The sequence below is a fragment of the Caretta caretta genome, chromosome 2 (assembly GCF_965140235.1).
Source record: "Caretta caretta isolate rCarCar2 chromosome 2, rCarCar1.hap1, whole genome shotgun sequence".
Taxonomy (NCBI): Eukaryota; Metazoa; Chordata; order Testudines; family Cheloniidae; genus Caretta; species Caretta caretta.
Window position 1 is genome coordinate 148,519,939 of NC_134207.1, and position 23,989 is coordinate 148,543,927.

At 46.6% G+C, this 23,989-nt stretch overlaps 1 protein-coding gene across 3 annotated transcripts in view; it reads right to left on the minus strand.

Annotated features, from left to right (window-relative positions):
• LPCAT1 (lysophosphatidylcholine acyltransferase 1) overlaps positions 1 to 15,915 on the minus strand; it is a 184,480-nt gene extending 168,565 nt beyond the window's left edge. For all 3 annotated transcript variants that reach the window (XM_048839485.2, XM_075125481.1, XM_048839484.2), the window contains exon 1: positions 15,595 to 15,915. In XM_048839485.2, coding sequence (XP_048695442.1) covers positions 15,595 to 15,900 — 306 coding nt within the window. In that variant the 5' untranslated portion in view covers positions 15,901 to 15,915. The remainder of the gene's footprint in view (positions 1 to 15,594) is intronic.
• Positions 15,916 to 23,989: the final 8,074 nt, after the last annotated feature.

The following is a 23,989-nucleotide window of genomic DNA, read 5'->3' on the forward strand; positions in this document are numbered from 1 at the left end:
TAAATAATTCTTTTCCTTCCTATTAAACCCTGGATTTGTGCTGGAAATGGCCCAGCTTGATTATCATACACGTTGTAAGGAGAGTGATCACTTTAGATAAGCTATTACCAACAGGAGAATGGGGTGGGGGGAGAGAAAACCTTTTGTACTGGTAAACACCCATTTTTTCGTGGTTTGTATGTATAAGAACATCTTCTGTATTTTCCACAGTATGTATCCGATGAAGTGAGCTGTAGCTCACGAAAGCTTATGCTCAAATAAATTGGTTACTCTCTAAGGTGCCACAAGTACTCCTTTTCTTTTTGCAAATACAGACTAACACGGCTGTTACTCTGAAACCTTTCCCTCCATGGTATTTATGCCTCTGATATATTTATAGAGAGCAATCATATCTCCTTTCAGCCTTCTTTTGGTTAGACTAAACAAGCCAAGCTCCTTCAGTCTCCTTTCATAAGACAGGTTTTCCATTCCTCGGATCATCCTAGTAGCCCTTCTCTGTACCTGTTCCCGTTTGAATTCATCTTTCTTAAACATGGGAGACCAGAACTGCACACAATATTACAGATGATGTCTCACCAGTGCCTTGTATAATGGTATGAACAGCTCCTTATCTCTATGGGAAATACCTCGCCGGATGCATCCCAAGAGCGCATTAGCTTTTTTCACGGCCATATCACATTAGTGGCTCACAGTCATCCTGTGATCAACCAATACTCCACTTGGGAGTAACAGAGGAGGAGAAAGACCTTGATCTGTCCCCAGTTTATAACAAAAATTAGAACAACACTTCCTCAGCTCCGGTCCCCTAATGCCCCTACTCTACTTGCGCTACACTGATGACATCTTCATCATCTGGACCCATGGAAAAGAAGCCCATGAGGAATTCTACCATGATTTCAACAATTTCCATCCCACCATCAACCTCAGCCTGGAGATCCACTTCCTGGACACTACAGTGCTCATAAGCGATGGTCACATAAACACCACCCTATACCGGAAACCTACTGACTGCTATACTTACCTACATGCCTCCAGCTTTCATCCAGACCACATCACACGATCCATTGTCTATAGCCAAGCTCTATGATACAACCGCATTTGCTCCAACCCCTCAGACAGAGACAAACACCTACAAGATCTCTATCAAGCGTTCTTACAACTACAATATCCACCTGCTGAAATGAAGAAACAGATTGACAGAGCCAGAAGAGTACCCAGAAGTCACCTACTACACGATAGGCCCAACAAAGAAAGTAACAGAACACCACTAGCCATCACCTACAGCCCCCAACTAAAACCTCTCCAACGCATCATCAAGGATCTACAACCTATCCTGAAGGACGACCCATCATTCTCACGGCTCTAGGGAGACAGGCCAGTCCTTGCTTACAGACAGCCCTCCAACCTGAAGCAAGTACTCACCAGCAACCACACAACAGAACCACTAACCCAGGAATCTATCCTTGCAACAAAGCCCATTGCCAACTGTGTCCACATATCTATTCAGGGGACACCATCACAGGGCCTAATCACATCAGCCACACTATCAGAGGCTCGTTCACCTGCACATCTACAATGTGATATATGCCATCATGTGCCAGCAATGCCCCTCTGCCATGTACATTGGTCAAACTGGACAGTCTCTACGTAAAAGAATAAATGGACACAAATCAGATGTCAAGAATTATAACATTCAAAAACCAGTTGGAGAACACTTCAATCTCTTTGATCACTCGATTACAGACCTAAAAGTTGCAATTCTTCAACAAAAAAAACTTCAAAAACAGACTCCAATGAGAGACTGCTGAATTGGAATTAATTTGCAAACTGGACACAACTAACTTAGGCTTGAATAGCAACTGGGAGTGGATGGGTCATTACACAAAGTAAAACTATTTCCCCATGTTTATTCCCCACCTCCACCCCGCACTGTTCCTCAGACGTTCTTGTCAACTGCTGGAAATGGCCCACGTTGATCATCATTACAAAAGGTTCCCCCCCCCCACTCTCCTGCTGGTAACAGCTCACCTTCAGTGATCACTCTCTTGTTACAGTGTGTATGATAACACCCATTTTTTCATGTTCTGTGTGTATATAAATCTCCCCACTGTATTTTCCACTGAATACATCCGATGAAGTGAGCTGTAGCTCACGAAAGCTTATGCTCAAATAAATCTGTTAGTCTCGACGGTGCCACAAGTACTCCTTTTCTTTTTGCGAATACAGACTAACATGGCTGCTACTCTGAAACCTGGGTTTATAGAAAAACATTTTGTTAAAACTGTGTATGTCAATTTAGTTAAACTGGTATGAGCCCATTGTATGGTCACTCTTAAATGATCTTAAGAGCATCCATACAGGAGGATTATATTAATTTAACTAAACTGACTCAGAAGAAAAAGAAAAGGTGCAATTTCTTCCATTTAGTTTGGAAAAACGAAATTATCTTACTGGAAGGCATTTGAGTCTACCTCCAAAGACTCTCTCCTGCTTTGAAGGTACTCAGAATGGCTGAGACAGTCACTGATGAGGTCAGAAATGCACTGCAGGCATTCATATGCCAAGTTTACTGTTTAAAGACAAACACTACACTCTCTGCAAAGCTGCTGGTGGGTGTTTTCCAAGAAAACCACAAATGGAGAAAAATTGCCACAGTGAATAAGTATACCTGCTAACAAGAGGGCAAATTATCAAGCAGTGGAATATCATCCAAAACTACCCTTGACTATCAGGCATGGATTGGTCTTGGATCACACCAGTTATGTATGAAATACCATGTGTCCCAAATCAATCATGCAGATAATCAAACACTCATTTGCAAGACCAGATTCTCACCGCCCTGCAAATGTTTGGCCAGCAATCTGCCTTGTACAGAGATGTACGAGTGTAGCATGGACAAGGAGCAGTGGTGTCCTAAACGGAGATGATGATGATGGCAACAACTGATGAATAAATATTTTCAGTCCTACATGTCAAAGCTACCTTCCCTAGGATTACCAAAGATTTTTTTTTTATTTAAGCAACATATTGCTTAAATAAAAATCAGTAAGTTGATTTTTAAATATTTTCTTGAATATATATCTACATCATTGTTCTAGATTTGTCAAGTTTGGTACCATTATGTTCCTAGAAGAAAGGGCTTTTAAATTATACCAAACAACCTATTTCCCATTAGAAGATTTCCAGCAACTGGAGGACTTGGAGCTCGGAGCCAGGAGTTTGGTGGCAGCAAGTACACTGAACACCGCAGAAGGTAATGCCACTGAAATTATGATTCTGTAGATTTTTACTCAAATGACAAATCCCTCACCTTTCTATCACTAACTTGTCCATGGAATTACACATGCCTGTTTCCTTGTACTAGCTACTCCTCTTAGCTGCTCTACATACTGTGACAGGTCTGTAGTCGTTTGCTATGTATTGTTCAGAAAACTGCCTTAAAAACAGCAGACAAGTAGTAAGAGAGAAATGTATTCGGACAAAATTACAAAGGTGCCTGTTTTCTCCACAAGGCACTCAAAGGGGTCTGCAATGCTTAGAGCACTGTGGCGTGGATTTAAAAGTTCCGACACTCTTGGTAACATATGAAGGAGTCAGTAATAGGAGTCACTTGATAGAATTTGCAGTTTTCAGTTTGCTTTTTTAAAGCATCAAATTATATAAAAAATACATTAAAAGTGTGTTACAGTTGTGAAGTCAAGTACGCAAAATATCCTTGTCCGTATGCCTTCTAATACGGTCTTTAAATGATTACACACTATTTTTCCTCACAGTACCCCTGCCTCATTCAGTGCACAAGATGGATGGATGGCGCTCTGCAGGAGTATAGAGAAAGAAGCTATTGTCTGCCAAATGTTTGCCTCATTTGTTGTGAAAACTGGAAAGTGAAAACTAGGATGGGTGGGCCTAGGCCTGCCAAAAACTAAAGGCCACTCCCTCAACTGAGGTGGGAGAAGGAGGGAACCACAAAGCCCAGGCCACAGCTGAGTTTAAGGGACAAAAACTAAGAAACTAGTGACAGGAATCGAAGTCAAAGGGCCAAAACAAGGGATCCTAGTGGAATTCTAAGCAGAGAACCCTGGACAGTGCCCACTGCTCCTAAAAGGTGTTCAAGCAGCCAGTGGACACTACCAAGAGAAACTCTGCCCAAGACACAAAGGACAATGGATCGAAAATAGGGCCCAAAGTTGCAGAACCCTCCCAACCCCTCCATGAAGTTTCCTTCTCCTGGTCTTGTTGACGGTCATATTGGCCATTGCCAAGAAGTTGAGAACAAGGAGGTCTCATGACTTTATGGAGTCATGGATGGTGTGTACACATACAAGAAGGTGAGGGGAAGAAAATTCAGCTAGAACCTCAGCAGAGGGTTCTGGAGAAGCCAGAAGAGGGGTTGCAGCTTAACGTACTCTACAGAAGTGTGTGGCAGTGTAATGTCCAATGACTGTAACTCACTCATTTTCCCCTTTCCTTGTTCTATTTCCCTTAATGCAAAATAAATAAAAGGAGCAGGTCCTCAAGGAATCCATTTGGAGGAGAGGAAGTTGATCAGGAACAGTCAACATGGATTCACCAAGGGAAAGTCATGCCTGATCAACCTGATTGCCTTCTATGATGAGATAACTGGCTCTGTGGATATGGGGAAAGCAGTGGATGTGATATCTTGACTTTAGCAAAGCTTTTGATACCGTCTCCCACAGTACTCTTGACAGTAAGTTAAAAAAGTATGGATTGGATGAATGGACTATAAAGTGGATAGAAAGCTGGCTAGATTGTCAGGCTCAACGGGTAGTGATCAATGGCTCGAAGTCTAGTTGCCTGGATGATGGAGTTAATTGCACCCTCAACAAGTTTGCAGATGACACTAAGCGGGGGAGGTAGATATGCTGGAGCATAGGGATACGGACCAGAGTGACCTAAAGAAATTGGAGGGTTAGGCCAAAAGAAATCTGATGAGGTTCAACTAAGACAAGTGCAGAGTCCTGCACTTAACAAGGAAGAATCTCATACAGCGCTACAGGCTGGGGATTGACTGGCTAAGCAGCAGTTCTGCAGAAAAGGACCTGGGGATTACAGTGGACGAGAAGCTGGATCTGAGTCAGCAGTGTGCCCCTGTTGCCAAGAAGGTATACTGGGCTGTATTAGTAGGCGCATTGCCAGCAGACTGAATCATAGAATATCAGGGTTGGAAGGGACCTCAGGAGGTCATCCAGTCCAACCCCCTGCTCAAAGCAGGACCAATCCCCAATTAAATCATCCCAGCCAGGGCTTTCTCAAGCCTGACCTTAAGAACTTCTAAGGAAGGAGATTCCACCACTTCCCTAGGTAACGCGTTCCAGTATTTCACCACCCTCCTAGTGAAAAAGTTTTTCCTAATATCCAACCTAAATCTCCCCCACTGCAACTTGAGATCATTACTCCTTGTTCTGTCATCTGCTACCACTGAGAACAGTCTAGATCCATCCTCTTTGTAACCCCCTTTCAGGTAGTTGAAAGCAGCTATCAAATCCCCCCTCATTCTTCTCTTCCGTAGACTAAACATCCCCAGTTCTCTCAGCCTCTCCTCATAACTCATGTGTTCCAGTCCCCTAATCATTTTTGTTGAGGGAAGTGATTATTCCCCTTTATTCCACACCTGGAGCACTGCATCCAGATTTGGTCCCCCCACTACAGAAGGGACGTGGACAAATTGGAGAGAGTCCAGTGGAGGGCAACAAAAATTATTACAGAGCTGGGGCACGTCTTACAAGGAGAGGCTGAGGGAACTGGGGTTATCTAGTCTGCAGAAGAGAAGAGTGAGGTGGGATTTGATAGTAACCTTCAACTACCTGAAGACGGGTTTCAAAGAGGATGGAGCTAGATTTTTCTCAGTGGTGGCAGATGACAGAACAAGAAGCAATGGTCTCAAGTTGCAGTGGGGGAGATCTAGGTTGGATATTAGGAAACATTATTTCACTAGGAGGTTGGTGACGCACAGGAATGGGTTACTAGGTGTTGGAATCTCCATGGTGTTGATAGACTTGATGTTGGAATCTCCATCTAGGTGTTGGAATCTCCATCCTTAGAGGTTTTTAAGGCCCAGCTTGACAAAACCTTGGCTGGGATGATTTAGTTGGTGTTGGTCCTGCTTTGAGCAGGGGATTGGACTAGATGACCTCCTGAGGTCTCTTCCAACCCTAATATTCTATGAAATAAACGGTAAGCTTGTACTTTGCTTCCTTACTTTAGGATCCATTAGGGTCTGTTACTACAAGTGTTTCATGTGCAAACCTCCGTTCACTGACATTGTGGTGCAAACCCTGTAACAACTGTGCCACTATAACATTTTGGGGATCACCCAGAACAGGGGGTTCTGTTACCACCTGCCTTCTAACATTGGATGTCTTAATGCTAAGCTGCTGTGGTTCACCATTCTGACACCAGTAGCCAGCCTACAAGCATAATGGTTCCACCATGGCTTCCACCACCATAGTTACTTCTTTCAGGGTGACCTCAACAATCCCTTCTGGTCCCGAGTCCCCCCCCAAACCTGTCTCTGCATTCTTAGCTACCAGATACTCAGACTTTTTCCCTTTGGTTCATCCTCAAAGATGTGAAACCTGCCTTCAACTATCAGTTCACTTTGGCATGAACACACAATCCACACAGTTTGCACAACAGAGACCAGCTTGAGTTAAAAGTAAACAAAAAGTTTATTTAACAGAAAAATCACAGAATCAAAGATGAAATGGTAAGGAAAAGCAAACGCATACAAGTTATACAGAAAATAAAGGTGCAATCTCAGGCTTTACATAATACCTAAGTTCCTGTTTCTAAAACAAGTTACCTATTGTCTCTGAACAGTTTCCCAGTGTGCCCTCTGACCTAGAGGGGATCAGTGGTGCAATCCTAATATTTGACATGCAGGTATTCCATCCCTGCCAGTGTGGCCAAGCACATACGGATCCTGCGAGGTCACACTGTGAGGAGGATGCCGTTTTTCCTCTGTAAGATGGCACCCTCCATACAGCTCCATGGAGGATGCCATTCTGTTTTTGTATCAAATCATGCCACATGGAGGGTACTACCTCATTGTGCAGCAAAAGTGCCAGTGAAGCCATTCCCCGACAGCACAGGAGAGGATCCAGTATTTCATGGACAGCACCTAGCTTAAATGTTGGCGCTCAGTTTCTGGATAGCCTTCACATCAAGTGCCCTCTCTTTTAATAGGGTTTGCAGGGTTCTCTTTTTTTTTTTTCTCTCCTTTTCCTCACACACACATTCCATGGTAATTCATGGTTACACAGAGCTGGGCAAGTTTCCCAGGCTGAGGGGTTCTTTTCAGTTTCAAGTTGTTCCAATGTTTTCCAATTAACTTTAATGGCTTAGCATTTTCTCTTTCTGGCTGCACAATGCTAGGTGCTTGGAGCCAGTTTTGTGTAAACACTTAGTCTGGGAGGTGCCCTCCCTGCCTGACTGCCTCACTACACTGCTGTGAGGTGATACTGTAGTTTCACTATAGTTACAGTTTTTGCCACACATATACATGCATGCACTCATAACTACAACATGTATACATCTCGTAATGACCATCAAATTTACGGCATTACAAGCTTTCACAAATAAACTTAACTCAACATATTTTAATACACAACAATTTTGTCTACAACCAACTGGCTCAATTGCTTATTTTTTAGCAGCTGAGACCCCCCGTTTTCTCCCTGGGGTGTATGGACCCTGATTGTCAAAACCAGGGCCTCCTTCTCGCTGCAAAACGGGCAACTGTCAGAAGACTTCACGAACCATGTCAGCCATGCACCCGAGCTCATGACTCCATAGAGCGCTTAGGACTACAGGTGGCAGCAGGTCCCATCACTTGGTTGGGAGTACAAACGCATAGAGATGTTCCTGGGGTGTGGTTCAGTGAAAGACCAGCTGGATGTCATTTCAGCTTGCTCAAGTGGTGCATCAAAGGCATTCAGCGGAGTGAAAGAGGGGCTCATAGGGCAACACCCAATGACGAGCTCTGGAGCATCAAAAGTGAGGGATGGGTGGGGAATGCCTTCTTGCAGGACCTACTCAAGATAAGCGAAAGAGGCAGGGGACCAGGCTACTCTCACCTCCTGGAACATGACAGGGTACAGAAGGGATGGGTAACCCAATGCACTGGCCAAGTGCCACAAGGTTCACCCAGTCCCTCCGACCATAGTCCTTGTCTCCGATTCGGGTGATGCCAGCTAGAGCCATCTTTCAGTGCACCAAGGGGGACTCCACCACCCACATGCCAAAGTGTGTGTTTTGTAACAGGAGATCTGTGAGGAGGTCTTCCCTGTCAGTGGCCACTACAGACCTGTTCACTGAAAATAGTTTCCAGGTCCTGAGAAAAGACTAGCAACTCCGAGGTCTCGAGAGAGACCTCTCAGGGGGAGATTAAAGACCTGGAAGTGACATTGGAGCCCTCAGAGGCGGTGGAGGAAGGCATTCCATGCACCATAAAAGAATCTCTGAAGGGCCTCAAAGCAGAAAGTGTGGACCTGGCTGTAGATCCAGATCATGGCCTACGCATCCTTTCCTGGAGGGAGGCTCAAGAACCTCCAATGGTTCCCCAGACAGAACTCCAGGATCATACTCTGGAGCTGGCTAGGGTCCCTGGGGGAAGGCTGTCAATTTTGAACTAGTAGCAGCGCATGGACAGGACCAGCTAGTTAATAACCAGCACCCTCCAACAAAGGGAAAGGTACTGGAGTAGCCCCGTCCATTTCCGCAGACGGTCAGACAATTTTCCACAGTAGGAAGGGATTAGTGGCAGAAAAGTGACCACCAAGAGAGTGGCAGAGTAAATGAAGGAAGGGCTCAATGGTACTGGCACACAGTTGGTCGCAGAGCAGGCAGTCTGAACGCACTTCTTGACTGAAGATGTCAGGCTCGGTCAGGGTCCATCTGACCTTTATCAAACACTCCTCAGAAGTATACATCACCTGGAGGAATCTGAACACCAGGAGAATGTCCATGAGATACCCTGATCCACCATGTCAAACGCCATCTTCTGATCAAAGGAGAAGTGGGCAAGTGACAGACCATCCCTACACACCACATGAAGGTGGTCCTAGACTAGATATAGATTACTGAAGACTATCTGGCCCAGAAAAGCATAGGTCTGGTTGGAGTGGACCAGGTCTGCCCACAAGGACTTCAGCCTTAGTGACACAGCCTTCAATGTGATCTTGCAATCTGTGCTTAGTAGCAATATCAAATGCCAATTCCTCAGGTCATCAAGGTCCCCCTTCTTTGGCAGCAGTGTGAACACGACAGGTCCAAGACAACATATCCCAGCACACGTGGCAGAACTCCACCCTCAGCCTACCAACACCCAGAGATTTATTGGTGGGCATCAGACAAAGGGTTTCCAAAAGAGAGAGAAAGCTCCAACCAGTCCCTGTCACCTACACTGACCATACGGATTTTACCCCAGAGGACTCTGTAAGCATCAACATCGGTCAGATGTGGGGAGAAGTTAGCATAGAAAGTGCTCAACCTTTCTCACACATCACTACTGTGCCAACCCCTGCCATGAAATGTGGTTTTTGGCACTGCTCTTACTCTCCAGTGTATAGAAAAAGTGGGAATCAGAATCCATCTCCTGAAGGAGCTGGATGCAAAACTGAACAAAAGTACCTTTGGCCCATGGTCATTTAGAGCCCAGAGCCCACCCTGCTTCTCCCGACACACTCTGCAGACAGATGGATCCACAGGGCAAGCAGCCAGGTGCCTCTCCAGGTCCAAAACCTCCCATTCCAAATGCTCTATCACAAAACCACTCCTCCAACTGGCTCCCTGGGTGTAGTTGTGGTGGAAGAGCCAGGCACCTACCTTCCCCACATCCCACCACCTCTGTATCTAGGGAAAGATGTGCCTCTGCCCCCACAAGGCCAGCCAGAATTCCCAGAATGATGCCATGAAAGCCATGGCTTCCAGCAGGCTGTTGCTGAAATGCCAGTTGGCTGGCCTTGGCTGCTCAGGAGTCAAAGAGACTGTCACAACCACCAGGTGGCGGTCCAAGAAGAGGGCCTTGCTGATGCTGGAGAAGTGGCCCTACAAGATGTTAAAACAGGAGATGTAGATGTGGCCTTGCTGCAAATGGCATGATAGAGACTCCTCCACCCAGCCAAACTGGTAGAATTGTCTGGACCAGGAAGTAATGGTCAATTATCTTCAGGAGAATATCCACAGTGGTCTGGCACTTCTATCTCCCAACACGGTCCAGCATGTTCAGGGTGGAGTTAAATTCCCCACCTAGGACCAGACACTTGCAATGATCCAAGATGCTGAGGAAGGTGGATGCCTGCTAATAGAATCACACCCACTTCAGGTCCAGTACCAGAGTAAATGAGGTTGATCCCTCCCACCCAGATCCAGAGATGCAGCATTCAGAGTAACAGCCGTGTTAGTCTGTATTCGCAAAAAGAAAAGGAGTACTTGTGGCACCTTAGAGACTAACCAATTTATTTGAGCATGAGCTTTCGTGAGCTACAGCTCACTTCATCCTGAAGTGAGCTGTAGCTCATGCTCAGATAAATTGGTTAGTCTCTAAGGTGCCACAAGTACTCCTTTTCTTTTAGAGATGCAGCAGGTGACCTAGCACATCAGCAGCCCCCAGCACCTCAGGCCATCGGTCTAGGGAGAACAAAGCTGTCCAGGACACCTGAAAATTCAATGAGTGTACAGCCTGTCCCCCCATCTCCAGCCACCATGTGGCTTCAGTAGCTCGATTGGCAACAATCTTCTGCGGAATGATCACAGGATCACAGAATACCCCCACACCAAAGGTCTAGAGTAATTGGCATCTGCAAAGACTCAGGGTATGCCATCCAATGGCTATTCTTTGGTAAGCACATGGGCAGGAACAAACAGATCTGCATTTTATCAAACAGCAGCATGGAACCTCTTTCACCATCAGACTCCTTGACTCCAACCTCACAGCAGGAATGACCTTTATCTAGGGATAACCCTCAGGAAAATACATTACAAAGGGTGACTGAACCAAAAAAAGCAATGGGCAAAACTGCCCAAGGTATCTCTGTCTGTCCATGTCTCTCCTTTTCACCTAGGATGACAAAATAAACAGCTGTTGGACTTTGGGAGAAGACCCTCCCCTGAGAGTTTCATCAGCAGTGTTACTGGGAAAACGTGGTAAAAGACTTGAACCAAGTCTAGTTTGTTAAGTTAGTACTAGGAAGTGTTTTATCTTTACTTCTCTTGTAGCCATTTCTGAATTTAATGTCTTATACTTGTACTAACTCAAAACTTTCTTGTAGTTAAATAAACTTGTTTTATTCTTTAATTAAAATTAATCCAGTGTTGTGAGTTGTCTGGGAACGTCATTTAAAAGTAGCAGACTGTTGTACATTGATTCCTTAGAGATGCAATGGACTAAGGTTCCAGGAGAGGGTTGGACAGTGCAGAATACATGTTTTGGGGGGAAATCTGGGAATGGGTTGGGGTCATTCCACAACTGATAACCAAGACTGGTGGAAGCCAGAGTGTGACTGATGTGTGGCTGGCAGGATGCAGCTATACACAGACACTCAGGGTGTTATCTGCAAGGTTGGGAGCTACAGCAGCAAAGAATTGTGAGGTGCCCCAGTTTGCAGAGAAAGGGTGACACAGCCCCTCCTTGGTCTGGATTGCACCCTGGAATGCCATAAAGGGGAAGGGTCAGGAATGAGCTTGGGGTCCACAGCAGCCATACTGCTGAGGGCAGCACCATCAATCACAGGAATTAGAGGGACAGAGTCGGGGGCTCTTCCACAACACCAGTCGTGGGCATCACACTGGACCCAATGCCTGCAGCCTTGGTAGTAGGTGTTATGGTTACTGGGTTAGGACCCCTGAGCTCTGGCAGCACCCCCAGAGCTGGTGGAAAGGACAGAAGGATGGGGGGGAGCCTCAGCTGACAGCAGAGCAGCAGTAGTAGTAACCACTGCTGCAGAAGGAGCCTTCTGGGCAGGCTCTTCCCTTTTATTCTGTCATGGTCCTTGCTGACTGAGAGGGCTCCATTGGTGGTCCCAGTTTTGACAGTGGAGTCCCTGTCTGTGCTTTCCGCAGCCTTCCTGGTGGAGATGACGACACTGGAAAAGGTGTTGGTGGTAGACCTGGGGGGTAGATGGCGCAGAGAGCCAAAGTGGAGTGATGACAGTGGCCAGAGATTGCCCCGCAGCACCTCCCTTCCCTCCACAAACAAAGCTGCTGGAGCAGAAGCCTCACGCAGGGCTGTTTCCAGGTCCTCCATCAAGTTCGGGTGAGGGGAAAGAGCCACCAAAGGCGGGGAGGGGAAGAGGCTAACCACTCCTCCCCACTAGCCTGCATATGCGTAAGGAAGGCATAAATGCAAAGTTAATCAAACAAATGATAGGAAATAGGGAATACAGCAAACATTATGTGGGGAAAGATGATAGACTCCGGTTGCACTCGGAGTGAGAGAGCATATATAAGCAGAAAAGCACAGTGGATGGGGAAGGGAGAAACAAGCACAGGCATGCACAAATACACAGGAAAACTGGGCTAGGAAAGGCAATGAGCAACAAACAGCAGGAGAGAGGCGATCACAAGAGGCACCACACAAGATTTTCAGGAGCAGCGAACCAAAGGGTGGATGGGGGGGGGACCCATGCGAGATAGACAGATGGGAGCACTGAACCACAAAGAGGCAGGGGACCCATGGAAGCAGCAAACTGCAAAGGGGGGGGACCCCACATGAGACAGACAGGCAGAAGCAGAGAGCTGCAAAGGGGACAGATCTCCCTGAGACAGACAGGTGGGAGCAGCAAGTCACAAGGTTGGGAAGGGGGACCCATGCAAAATGGATGAGAACAGCGAAACACAAAGGGGGGAGCGGAGGCTGGTAGTCAGGCAGAAGGAGGCTCACCAGCCCAGTGTAGGCTAACAGAAGAAAGGGGTGGAAAGTTCAAGGAGGAGCACATGTACCCACATGCATTTTGCAAGGAAGCAGGAAGTTATGCTGCTACAGCTCCAGGCAGCTGGAGGCATTGGTCGGTCAGCAAAAACAGTTGGGGAGTGGATGGGGTGGAGAGAGAGCTCCATACTACTTCCTCTCCCTCCCAGCAACAGCTAAGCAGAAGCCATGCAACACCACCACCACCAGTCTCCTCCTCTAGCGCCAGCAGGAACAGGGCATCCCACCCACAAGCCATAAGAAGGTAGAGAATAAGGCCAGAGGTTTAAGAAAGAAAAAGTGGTTAAAACATCTGCATCCACCCTAAATTGAAATCTGGCCTTGTCAGTGCCTCACAGTTCTATGTCATTCTGAGAAAGTCACTTAAGCCAAAAGCTTTTCCACAGGGGACATCATCTGATGATTGTTTAACTTGGGACATCTTGGGGCCTAATTCGCAGAAGGGCTGAGCACTCATATCTATCACTGAGGTACCTGTGAGCTGTATTTTGAACATATAAAATGCTATTAAAAAACCCCCTAAATACTATGAAAAAAATCAAGCCCAAGGCATGTCAGCTTGCGCACCCAAAAGTAAATACTTTATGATCTTAGCAAAGACTCCCATCTTTAAATTCGGAAAAAACACCTAGAGCTCCTTGAAAGTTTTTTGTCAAAATGCTTTTCTGACCAAAAAATGCCTTTTTTCAAAACCAAAATTTTCTTTGAGACAAATTTCAGTTTTGCCAACCTATTTCAATTTTCCGCTGGGAAAATAGAAATGATGGCTCCCTGCCTGAATTGCTGTTGTCAATTTCTCTTTCTTCCAGTGAAATGGACGCAAGATTTCCAGGAGGGCTAGCTCTGGGAGAGAGAGAGGGGCAGAACACCAGGGCACTCTGCCTTACCTTGCCTTCCTACCTCCTCTCCAGCTTTGGGACAGGAAAAGAAACCAGGTGGCCTGCCTCTCTTTCCCCAGGCCTAAGGAGGAGGTGAGGAGTCAAAGTACTTAAGTGCTCTGCCTCTTCAGCAGCTCAGTGGAAGGCTCTTGTCAATTTAACCAGGGAAATTGGCAACAGCCTGGGGGGAGAGGCAGCCAGAAAATTCTGGTTCCGCTCTCCCTAATCAAAATTTTGCTTTAAATCCCTTTCTGTGTAAACAGTTCACATTTTCAGCATTATTCAAATGCATTTTTTTTTTAAAAAAATGCAAGATTTTTCACAGAAAGGGATTCCCTTTTTCAGTCCAGCTTTAAAAACAACATCTTACCTGACAGGCATATTGTGAAGATTAGTTAACTAATGTTTGTGAAAACTCAGATGTTAGTGACGAATGCTTTAGGAAGAAAAGGCCATAAGGAAATTAATTTAGTGTAGAGTTTGAACAGCAGATCATTAATAAAGCCTGAAGCCACACACTGAATGACAAGGATAAAAAGTAATATTGAATAGCTATTCATTCAGAGAGCACCATCCATCTTATGACCTGAATGAGGCAGGGGTCCAGTGGAAAAAGACAGTAAGCAGTCATGTTATTAAAAGATGTATGCTCACAAGGCCACTGAATTAAAGTTGCATAGGCTATCTTAGTTCTGGCATTTACTTATTTCTGAATTCTTGACTTTCCATTTGAAAAACATACTTGCACCCAGGAGGATAAAGGAGGGATATATAATTTCTTAGGAAATTAAGAATATCTCCTTTCAAAATTCTGCTAGGAGCAACCAAACAAATTCATTACTTCCAATGATGATATTTTGTTACCATGTAGTTACAACAACAAAACAAAATCACTATTTTCATGATCTATTCACTTTCATGTCATAATGACCCACCTGCTGCATGGATAGCTCACAGCTTTTCAGTGAAACAAACACCATATCCTTAAATTAAAAAAAAAAAGGCTTACCCAAGAAAGAACTTGCAAACATTCAAAGTGTTGCCATACTCTATGGCTTATGAAAGGCAATTCTCCCACCTATCCTTCTCAAATCATACAATCCCTCCCAATCTAGAAAAAGGTCATTTTTAATTTGGAAACATTTGTTTCTTGTCATTGTTTTCTTCTCTCAAGATGTTTTTTGCATGCAAAAGAATACATACAGTATCCATGCACTCAGGGAAATTTATGAGCAATGTGGTAGGCAATAACATAGCCCCTCACGAATATGAAAACCAAACGATGATAAAACGTATTTATTTCACTGCGTTAAAACTTGCACCTCCAAGGCACGGCTGATAAACGTATAAAAAAAATTTTACTTGCACACAACTCCTGTGAATATAAACTTGCACACACACACACACACACAAGACTTTTTGCCTAAGAAAAAATCTGGCGAATTATGTTTGCTTTCAAATTTCCCCCTTAGTCCTTTTATCGTGCAGTTCACGTAAACGAGATGTTTCTAGCAAGTCTTTCCTCCGGGGGCTCGCACTGGGGCCAGCGCAGTGCAGAGGATTTGCCGAGCAGCAGGGGCTTTGGTGAGCCAGGCGGGGTCCCGCGGGGAAGGCGGCAACGCTTTGGGCGGGCAGCATGTCAGCGGCTCAGCCGGGCCATGCGCCCTGTGACCCGGCGGGGCCCCGCAGGGCAGCAGCGGGGATCCCCGCCCCAGCGCGGCCAGACAGGCACAGGCACGCCGGCGGGCGGGAGAAGCGGGCACCCACCTTGGCTTTCTGCAGAGCGCTGGGACGCAGCTTGTGCACGAAGGGGCTCCGCGGCGGCGGCGGGGGCGGGCCGCGCTCTCTGCCGCCCGCCGCGCAGCATCCCCGGCCGCGGCTGCTCAGCCTCATCGCAGGGCAGGGCGCGCACGACGACCGGGCTGGTCCTGGCGGGGGCGCGGCAAAGCGGGGAGCGCGGCGGACGATGCTACGCAGCCCAGAACCCGGCGGCGGCGGCAGCAGGAGGATGCGCGACCCGGATCGGACCAACGCCGCCGCTCGCCTGCCCCGCCCTCCCGGGGACCCGCGCATGCGCCTGGACGGCAAGGAGGCTGCAGCGGAGCTCCTCTCTATGCGTGTGGGAGGCAGCTCGGGACACCCGCCGGGAATCGAGAGGAGGGACCCCCCCGCATCAGTTCCCCCGCAACTCTCGGACCCTGCCCCACGCCCCCAGCAGCCGCCCCCCGCAACACCCGGACCCAACTCGCATCATCCCCCGACCCAGCCCCCACCCCGCAGCACCCGGACTCAGCCCGCATCAGCCGCCCCCACACCCCGGAGCACCCGGACTCAGCCCGCATCAGCCCTCCCTCCCGCGACTCTCGGACCTATCACGCCCCGCCACATCACCTCCGCCCCGCAACTCCCCGACCCAGCCTGCACCAGCCTTCCCGCAACTCCTGGACCCACCCCCACCCTACATCAGCCTCCCCCCCAACTCCTCCAGAATCGCCCCCCAAATCGCTCCCAGGAAAAAACCCACAACCCCATTGGAACCAACTCCTGGGAAACAAAACCCAAACCCACCCCTGGAACAGTCCTCCATGACCCCAAAACAAAACCCTAACCCCCACTGGAAGACAGCCTCCCCCCAACAAAACTTTAGCCACACCCCTAATAGCGGCCAATGAGAAGCCCTACTTTGCCGCGGCTGATGGGGCTCTGTTCCTAATGGTACATAAGCTGCATCATGTCTTCTGCTGGCTGGCAAAGGTGGTTTTGATCGAGCTGTGCATGCATCTCAGTATCTGCTGATTTGAGAGGCCACCAGGTTGCTGCAATAAAATCATCCAAATTTCATAAAGAAATTTGTAGCCCAGAAAGTCAGCTATTGCAGATTCAAGATTTATTGTTGCTATAGCCTTTCAAAAGTGGCCCAATCTGCAAAAAATCACCAAGGTTGGTAATGTTGCCAGCTGGGGTCTATGGGATTGGCTTCCCCTTCTTAGGGGCTCAAATGCCTTCTGGGCTGTTTCTAAACTTTTGGCTCTACAGGTCAGATTGGGGGAAAGTGGCAATCTTCTCTCAAATGTCATCAATGGTAGCACTAAAATGAGACACCATTCACAGTAGATCGGGTCACAGCTGGCCTTACCATAAGTTGAACTGAGGCGGCCACCTCAGGTGCCAGACTGTGTGGGGGCACCTCTAGGACCCAGAGTGTAGAAAATTGTGTTTGCTGCTGGTGAATATGTATTCTCTCTACTCTAGATACACAGAGCTGGTGCAGTGCTGTGCTGGAGGAAGGAGGGTACAAGAGACGTAACAGGCAGGCAGGAGAAAAGGTGAGAGGGAATAAGAGAAAGCAGCAGGAGCTGCAGGAAGAGAGAGAGGAGGAGGAGTCTGTTATGTACCTCTCTAGCACCCCCAGGAGCCTGATTAACACCAGCTTCTCAGGGAGTAACCTACTTGAGGAGACCAGGAGGTCAACTGAAGTAGTAGGAGCCAATTAGGCCCTTAAGAAGCTATCTTCCCTCACTCAGGCCCTGCTACCAGCCTGCTTATTTGTCCCCTTCAGTTGAGTGTTGAGAGCCACTATAGCTGGCACAGAACACCAGTCATGAGTGAAAGAAGAAAACGCCCCGCGGAGGCAGCATTCAGAAAAAGAAAGCAAGCAAAGGAAGCTTTTCTATCTAAGCAGGAAGGAGCTCTCCTGAGATACAAATGTTCACGGTGAGCCTCTGGCCCCAGTGACGATGTGAGTGGTGAGGAGATGCCTGATCATCCAGTTAGTCAGAGTGCAGGTGCTGCAGCATCCATATCTCCATCTCAAATGGATGTAACCATACACATTCCTGAAGAAAAGTGTAGATCAGAGAAGAATGTGGTGGAGGCACGAGAAACAGCTGCTGCTGAGTTTAGTTCCTTAAGTCTAGATGATCCAGGACTGTGGACCCACTTGAGCAGTAGCCTGAGGGACTTCCTTGTACTGCGTGGGCCACAGCAAGTGAAAAACTTCATGTTCCCCAAAGACAATGAAAATAGAAGTTTCCATCCAACACATTACTGGCATGAAATCCCTAATGGTGACAAAGTGGAGAAGCCATGGCTTATGTACTCAAAAACCCAGAATGCTGCATACTGTTTTTGTTGCAAACTCTTCCAGTCTAATGTTCCAGCCACATTGGGTTCTACAGGAACAAAGCACTGGAAAAATCTGGCTAGAAATCTGGCATGTCATAAGAAGGTAGCAAATCACCAGAGAGCATTCCATAGCTGGAAAGAGCTTGAGATGAGACTAAGGTTAAAGGCCACTGTCAAGGTTCCTTCCCCACTCTGAACTCTAGGGTACAGATGTGGGGACCTGCATGAAACCCCCCCTAAGCTTATTTTTACCAGCTTAGGTTAAAACTTCCCCAAGGTACAAACTATTTTCCTTTTTCCCTTGGACTTTATTGCTGCCACCACCAAGCGTCTAACATATATAACCAGGAAAGAGCCTGCTTGGAAACGTCTTTCCCCCCCCAAAATCCTCCCCAAACCCTACACCCCCTTTCCTTGGGAAGCCTTGATAAAAACCCTCACCAATTTGCATAGGTGAACACAGACCCAAACCGTTGGATCTTAAGAACAATGAAAAAGCAATCAGGTTCTTAAAAAAAAGAATTTTAATTGAAGAAAAAAAGTAAAAGAATCACCTCTGTAAAATCAGGATGCTAAATACCTTACAGAGTAATCAGATTCAAAACACAGAGAATCCCTCTAGGCAAAACCTTAAGTTACAAAAAGACACAAAAACAGGAATATCCATTCCATTCAGCACAGCTTATTTTCTCAGCCATTTAAAGAAATCAGAATCTAACGCATATCTAGCTAGATTACTTACTAAGTTCTAAGACGCCATTCCTGTTCTGTTCCCGGCAAAAGCATCACACAGACAGAGAGAAACTTTGTTTCTCCTCCCCGGCTCCAGCTTTGAAAGTATCTTGTCTCCTCATTGGTCATTTTGGTCAGGTGCCTGTGAGGTTATCCTAGCTTCTTAACCCTTTACAGGTGAAAGGGTTTTTCCTATGGCCAGGAGGGATTTTAAAGGTGTTTACCCTTCCCTTTATATTTATGACATGCCCCACAAATCACAGATAGGGTGAAACGCTTTCTGTGATTTCTTCCTGGAGCTCTAGGAGAAAACAGAGTTAATAAGACATATGAACCTCTAAATATACTACCAAGTATATAAAGACTAACAATATTTTCCACATCTCAAGGACGATTTTAACAAGTTGATTCTGGGAAACTTTCATGGGAGAGTGCATCAGCCACTTTGTTAGAAGCTCCTGTGATGTGTTGGATGTCAAAATCAAAATCTTGGAGAGCTAAACTCCACCGAATAAGTTTTTTGTTATTTCCCATGGCGGTATGAAGCCACTGTAGCGCAGCATGGTTGGTTTGCACATGGAAACGCCGTCCCCAAATACATGGGTGTAGCTTTTCCAGAGTGTAGACAATGGCGTAACATTCTTTTTCACTAACTGACCAATTGCTTTCCCTCTCAGTCAGTGTCTTGCTGAGAAACCCTACAGGGTGGAATTCTTGATCTGGTCCTTCCTGCATTAAAACTGCTCCCACACCACACTCGGACGCATATGTGGTTACTAGGAACGGTTTGTCAAAGTCTGGGGCCCTTAGCACAGGGTCAGACATGAGTGTCACTTTAAGCTGGTTAAAGGCCTTCTGACACTCTTCAGTTCACTGAATGGCATTTGGCTGTTTCTTTTTGGTTAGGTCTGTCAGTGGGGCGGCGATTTGGCTGTATTGCTGTGCAAATCGCCTGTAATAACCAGCCAAGCCTCAGAAGGACTGGACCTGTTTCTTTGACTTTGGGACAGGCCACTTTTGGATAGCATCCACTTCGGCCTGTAGGGGGTTGATAGTTCCTGGACCCACCTGGTGTCCAAGGTAAGTCACTCGGTTTAAGCCTATTTGACACTTCTTAGCCTTAACAGTTAGTCCTGCCTCCCTTATGCGCTCGAAGACTTTTTGTAGATGTTCCAGGTATTCTGCCAGGAATCCGAAAATATGGCCACATTGTCAAGGTAGGCGACTGCATATTCTCCTAATCCCGCTAGGAGACCATCTACAAGTCTTTGGAAGGTGGCGGGTGCATTCCGCAGCCCGAAAGGAAGTACGTTAAATTCATACAGCCCGACATGTCTGGTAAAGGCTGACCTTTCCTTGGCGGATTCATCTAGCGGTACCTGCCAGTACCCCTTGGTTAAGTCCAAGGTAGAGGTGAACAGGGCCTGTCCCAGTTTCTCTAATAGTTCATCTGTGTGTGGCATTGGATAGTTGTCTGGGTGAGTGACAGCATTTAGCTTATGGTAGTCCACACAAAAATGTATCTCCCCATCTAGTCTGGGAACTAGAACCACTGGAGATGCCCATGCACTGCCAGAGGGGCAGATTATACCCATCTGTAACATATCCTGGATCTCCTGTTCTATAGCAGTTTTAGCTTGAGGAGACACCCGGTAAGGTTGGACTTTAATTGGTGAGCATTATCTGTGCAATGGAGTGGCATATGCAGCGAGAGCAGATCAAGGAGCTGAGCACTAGCTATGCACTAACAATCTCAGTCACCCGAGGACTGACTGAGTGAGCACTAGCTATGCACTAACAATCTCAGTCACCCGAGGACTGACTGAGATTCAGTCAGTCCTCGGGTGACTGAGATTGTTAGTGCATAGCTAGTGCTCAGCTCCTTGATCTGCTCTCGCTGCATATGCCCAAGGGTCATGGAGAGGTTCACCTCTTCCACGCCACCATCACTTGTCCCTTCGTAGTGGACACCTTCAGGCCACTAAGCGTCATCTCCTCACTGGGCTGTAAACTGACAAACCTTTAATTCTCTGGAATAAAAGGGCTTTAGAGAATTAATATGGTATACCTTAGGCTTTCGGTTGGAGGTGGGGAATGCTATGAGATAATTAGCAGCTCCCAGGTGCTCCTGAACGATGAATGGCCCTTCCCACGACACCTCCATTTTATGGGCCTGGAGCGCCTTTAAGACCATGACCTGGTCGCCTACTTTGAAGGAACGCTCTCTGGGATGTTTATCATGCCACGCTTTTTGCTCTTTTTGAGCATCCTGTATGTTTTCTTTAGCAAGGGCTACAGAGGTTCGGAGGGTGTTTTGTAGGTTGGTTACAAAGTCCAGAATGTTAGTTCCTGGAGAAGGTGTAAATCCCTCCCATTGCTGTTTCACCAACTGTAATGGCCCCTTAACCTCGTGGCCATGTATAAGTTCAAATGGTGAAAACCCTAAACTGGGATGTGGTACAGCTCTGTAGGCAAAGAGCAACTGCTGCAACACTAGGTCCCAATCACTGGAGTGCTCATTTACGAATTTACGTATCATGGCCCCCAAAGTTCCATTAAACTTCTCCACCATGCAGTTGTTTGATGGTGGTAAGGAGTGGCGACCACGTGATTTACCCCATGAGCTTCCCAAAGGCTTTCCATAGTTCCTGCCAGGAAATTCGTTCCTGCGTCTGTGAGGGTGTCGGAGGGCCAGACTACCCTGGCAAAAATGTCTGCTAGTGCCTGGCACACACTTTTAGCCCTGATGTTGCTTAGAGCTACTGCTTCTGGCCATCTGGATCTCTGGGTCAATTAAATTGGGGTCCACTAAGGAAGCATGGATAACCGACACTTGTGCTCCGGTGTCCCTCCACGCGGTGACCTTCTTCCCACCTACACTCAGAGTTTCCCTCCGCTCCAAGCTTATCTGGGAGGTATCTGGGCCTGAGGACCTCTGGTGTGATTCCGGTGCAATGAACTGTAATCTGTTGGGGTTCTTGGGGCAGCTGGCCTTTACATGCCCCGGCTCGTTACATTTAAAACATCATCCAGCTGACGGGTCACTGGGGTGAGGTGGGTTGCTGGAGAATGGTGTGGCGGGACAATAAGGTGTCTGGAGGGTTCCTTGGGGGGTAGTTGCGTCCTTGGGCTGCCCCCGGTAGTAGGATGTGGTCTGAGGTTGTCCCTTCTGGTATCCACTCCAACTGCAACCAGTTTTTTTCTTTTCTGCCACCTCCACCCATTTGACTCCAATCTCTCCCACCTCGATTACAGTTTTGGGCTTCCCATCTAGGATGTATCTTTCTATTTCCTCAGGAACATCCTCTAAGAACTGCTCCATTTCCATTAGGAAGGGCAAATCTTCTGGAGATTTAACACTTGCTCCTGATATCCAGGCATCCCAATGTTTCACAATGTGGTAGGCATGTCAGGTAAATGACACATCTGGTTTCCACCTTACAGCTCTGAACCGCTGACGGGAATGCTCGTGTGTTAGCCCCATTCTGACTCTCGCCTTGGTTTTAAACAGTTTGTACTGGTTCACGTGTTCCTTAGGCATTTCAGCCGCCACCTCAGCTAAGGGTCCACTGAGCTGCGGCCTCAGCTTTACCATGTATTGGTCTGTAGAGATGCTGTACCCAAGGTAGGCCCTTTCGAAGTTTTCTAGGAAGGCCTCGGTATCATCGCCTGCCTTGTAGGTGGGCAACTTTCTGGGATGGGAAGTGGTTCCTGGAGAAGGATTGCTAGGGTTTGTTGGTATATTCTGCTGAGCCTTTGCCTTCTCCATCTCCAGTGTATGCTTCCTCTCTTTTTCCTTCTCCTCCATTTTCATCTGCATGAGTTCTATCTGTCTTTCATGTTCCTTTTGTTTTTCCTCAGACTCAGATCTGGCTAATTCCAGCTTTTGTTGAAGCATGGAGTCTGTCATCCTAACCTCTCTGTTTTTAACTAACTTTACACCCAAGAGTTAGAAAGAAAACAAAACAAAACAAAAGCTTGGCTTGTAAAATTTTGCTGTGCTGTCCGGATACCTATGTTCTCTGATAGTGATTGTCAGCCTACAGAGAAATCCTTTAAAAAAAGAACAAAAAAACTAACACCTTTGTCTCCAGGCAAATAGATAGAAAACCCCTCTAGTTCCTCTTAGGTAAAAAACAACTTCAGGTCTGTGAAGACTTGTGAATTTCCCTGCAGGAGGTTAACTACCCTGCCTTTTGGTAGAGAAAACTCCAGCTCACAAAAGACAATTCCCTTTTGTCTCTGCTCTGGCCCCAAAACAGAGAAAATAAAACTCTAAGTGCTTTAACTTTAAAACCTGCTTTCCAGCAGCCCAAAGGAAAAAAAAACAAATATTTCCTTTTCAAATCTGTGCTTCTTGTTCAAAAAATCTCAAATTGATCTCAAAATGATTTCAAGTTAATACCACCGCTCTGCCACCCTGTCAAGGTTCCTTTCCAACTCTGAACTCTAGGGTACAGATGTGGGGACCTGCATGAAAACCTCCTAAGCTTACTTTTACCAGCTTAGGTTAAAACTTCCCCAAGGTACAAACTATTTTACCTTTTGCCGTGGACTTTCGCTGCCACCACCAAACATTTAACACTGTTTACTGGGAACGAGTCCGTTTGGAAACGTCTTTCCCCCCAAAATCCTCCCAAATCTTATACCCCTTTCCTGGGGAAGGTTTGATAAAAATCCTCATCAATTTGCATAGGTGACCACAGATCGAAACCCTTGGATCTTAAGAATAATGAAAAAGCATTCAGTTTCTTAAAAGAAGAATTTTAATTGAAGAAAAAGTAAAAAGAATCACCTCTGTAAAATCAGGATGGTAAATACCTTACAGTGGTAATTAGATTCAAAACATAGAGAATCCCTCTAGGCAAAACCTTAAGTTACAAAAAGACACAAAAACAGGAATATCCATTCCATTCAGCACAGCTTATTTTCTCAGCCATTTAAAGAAATCAGAATCTAACGCATATCTAGCTAGATTATTTACTAAGTTCTAAGACGCCATTCCTGTTCTGTTCCCGGCAAAAGCATCACACAGACAGAGAGAAACTTTGTTTCTCCTCCCCGGCTCCAGCTTTGAAAGTATCTTGTCTCCTCATTGGTCGTTTTGGTCAGGTGCCAGTGAGGTTATCCTAGCTTCTTAACCCTTTACAGGTGAAAGGGTTTTTCCTCTGGCCAGGAGGGATTTTAAAGATGTTTACCCTTCCCTTTTTATTTATCACAAACTGAAAGCCCTTTCAAGAGACATTTCAGCAGGATCAACTCCAAAGGCTGTTCTGGAATATATGTGCACAAATAAGATGACCAC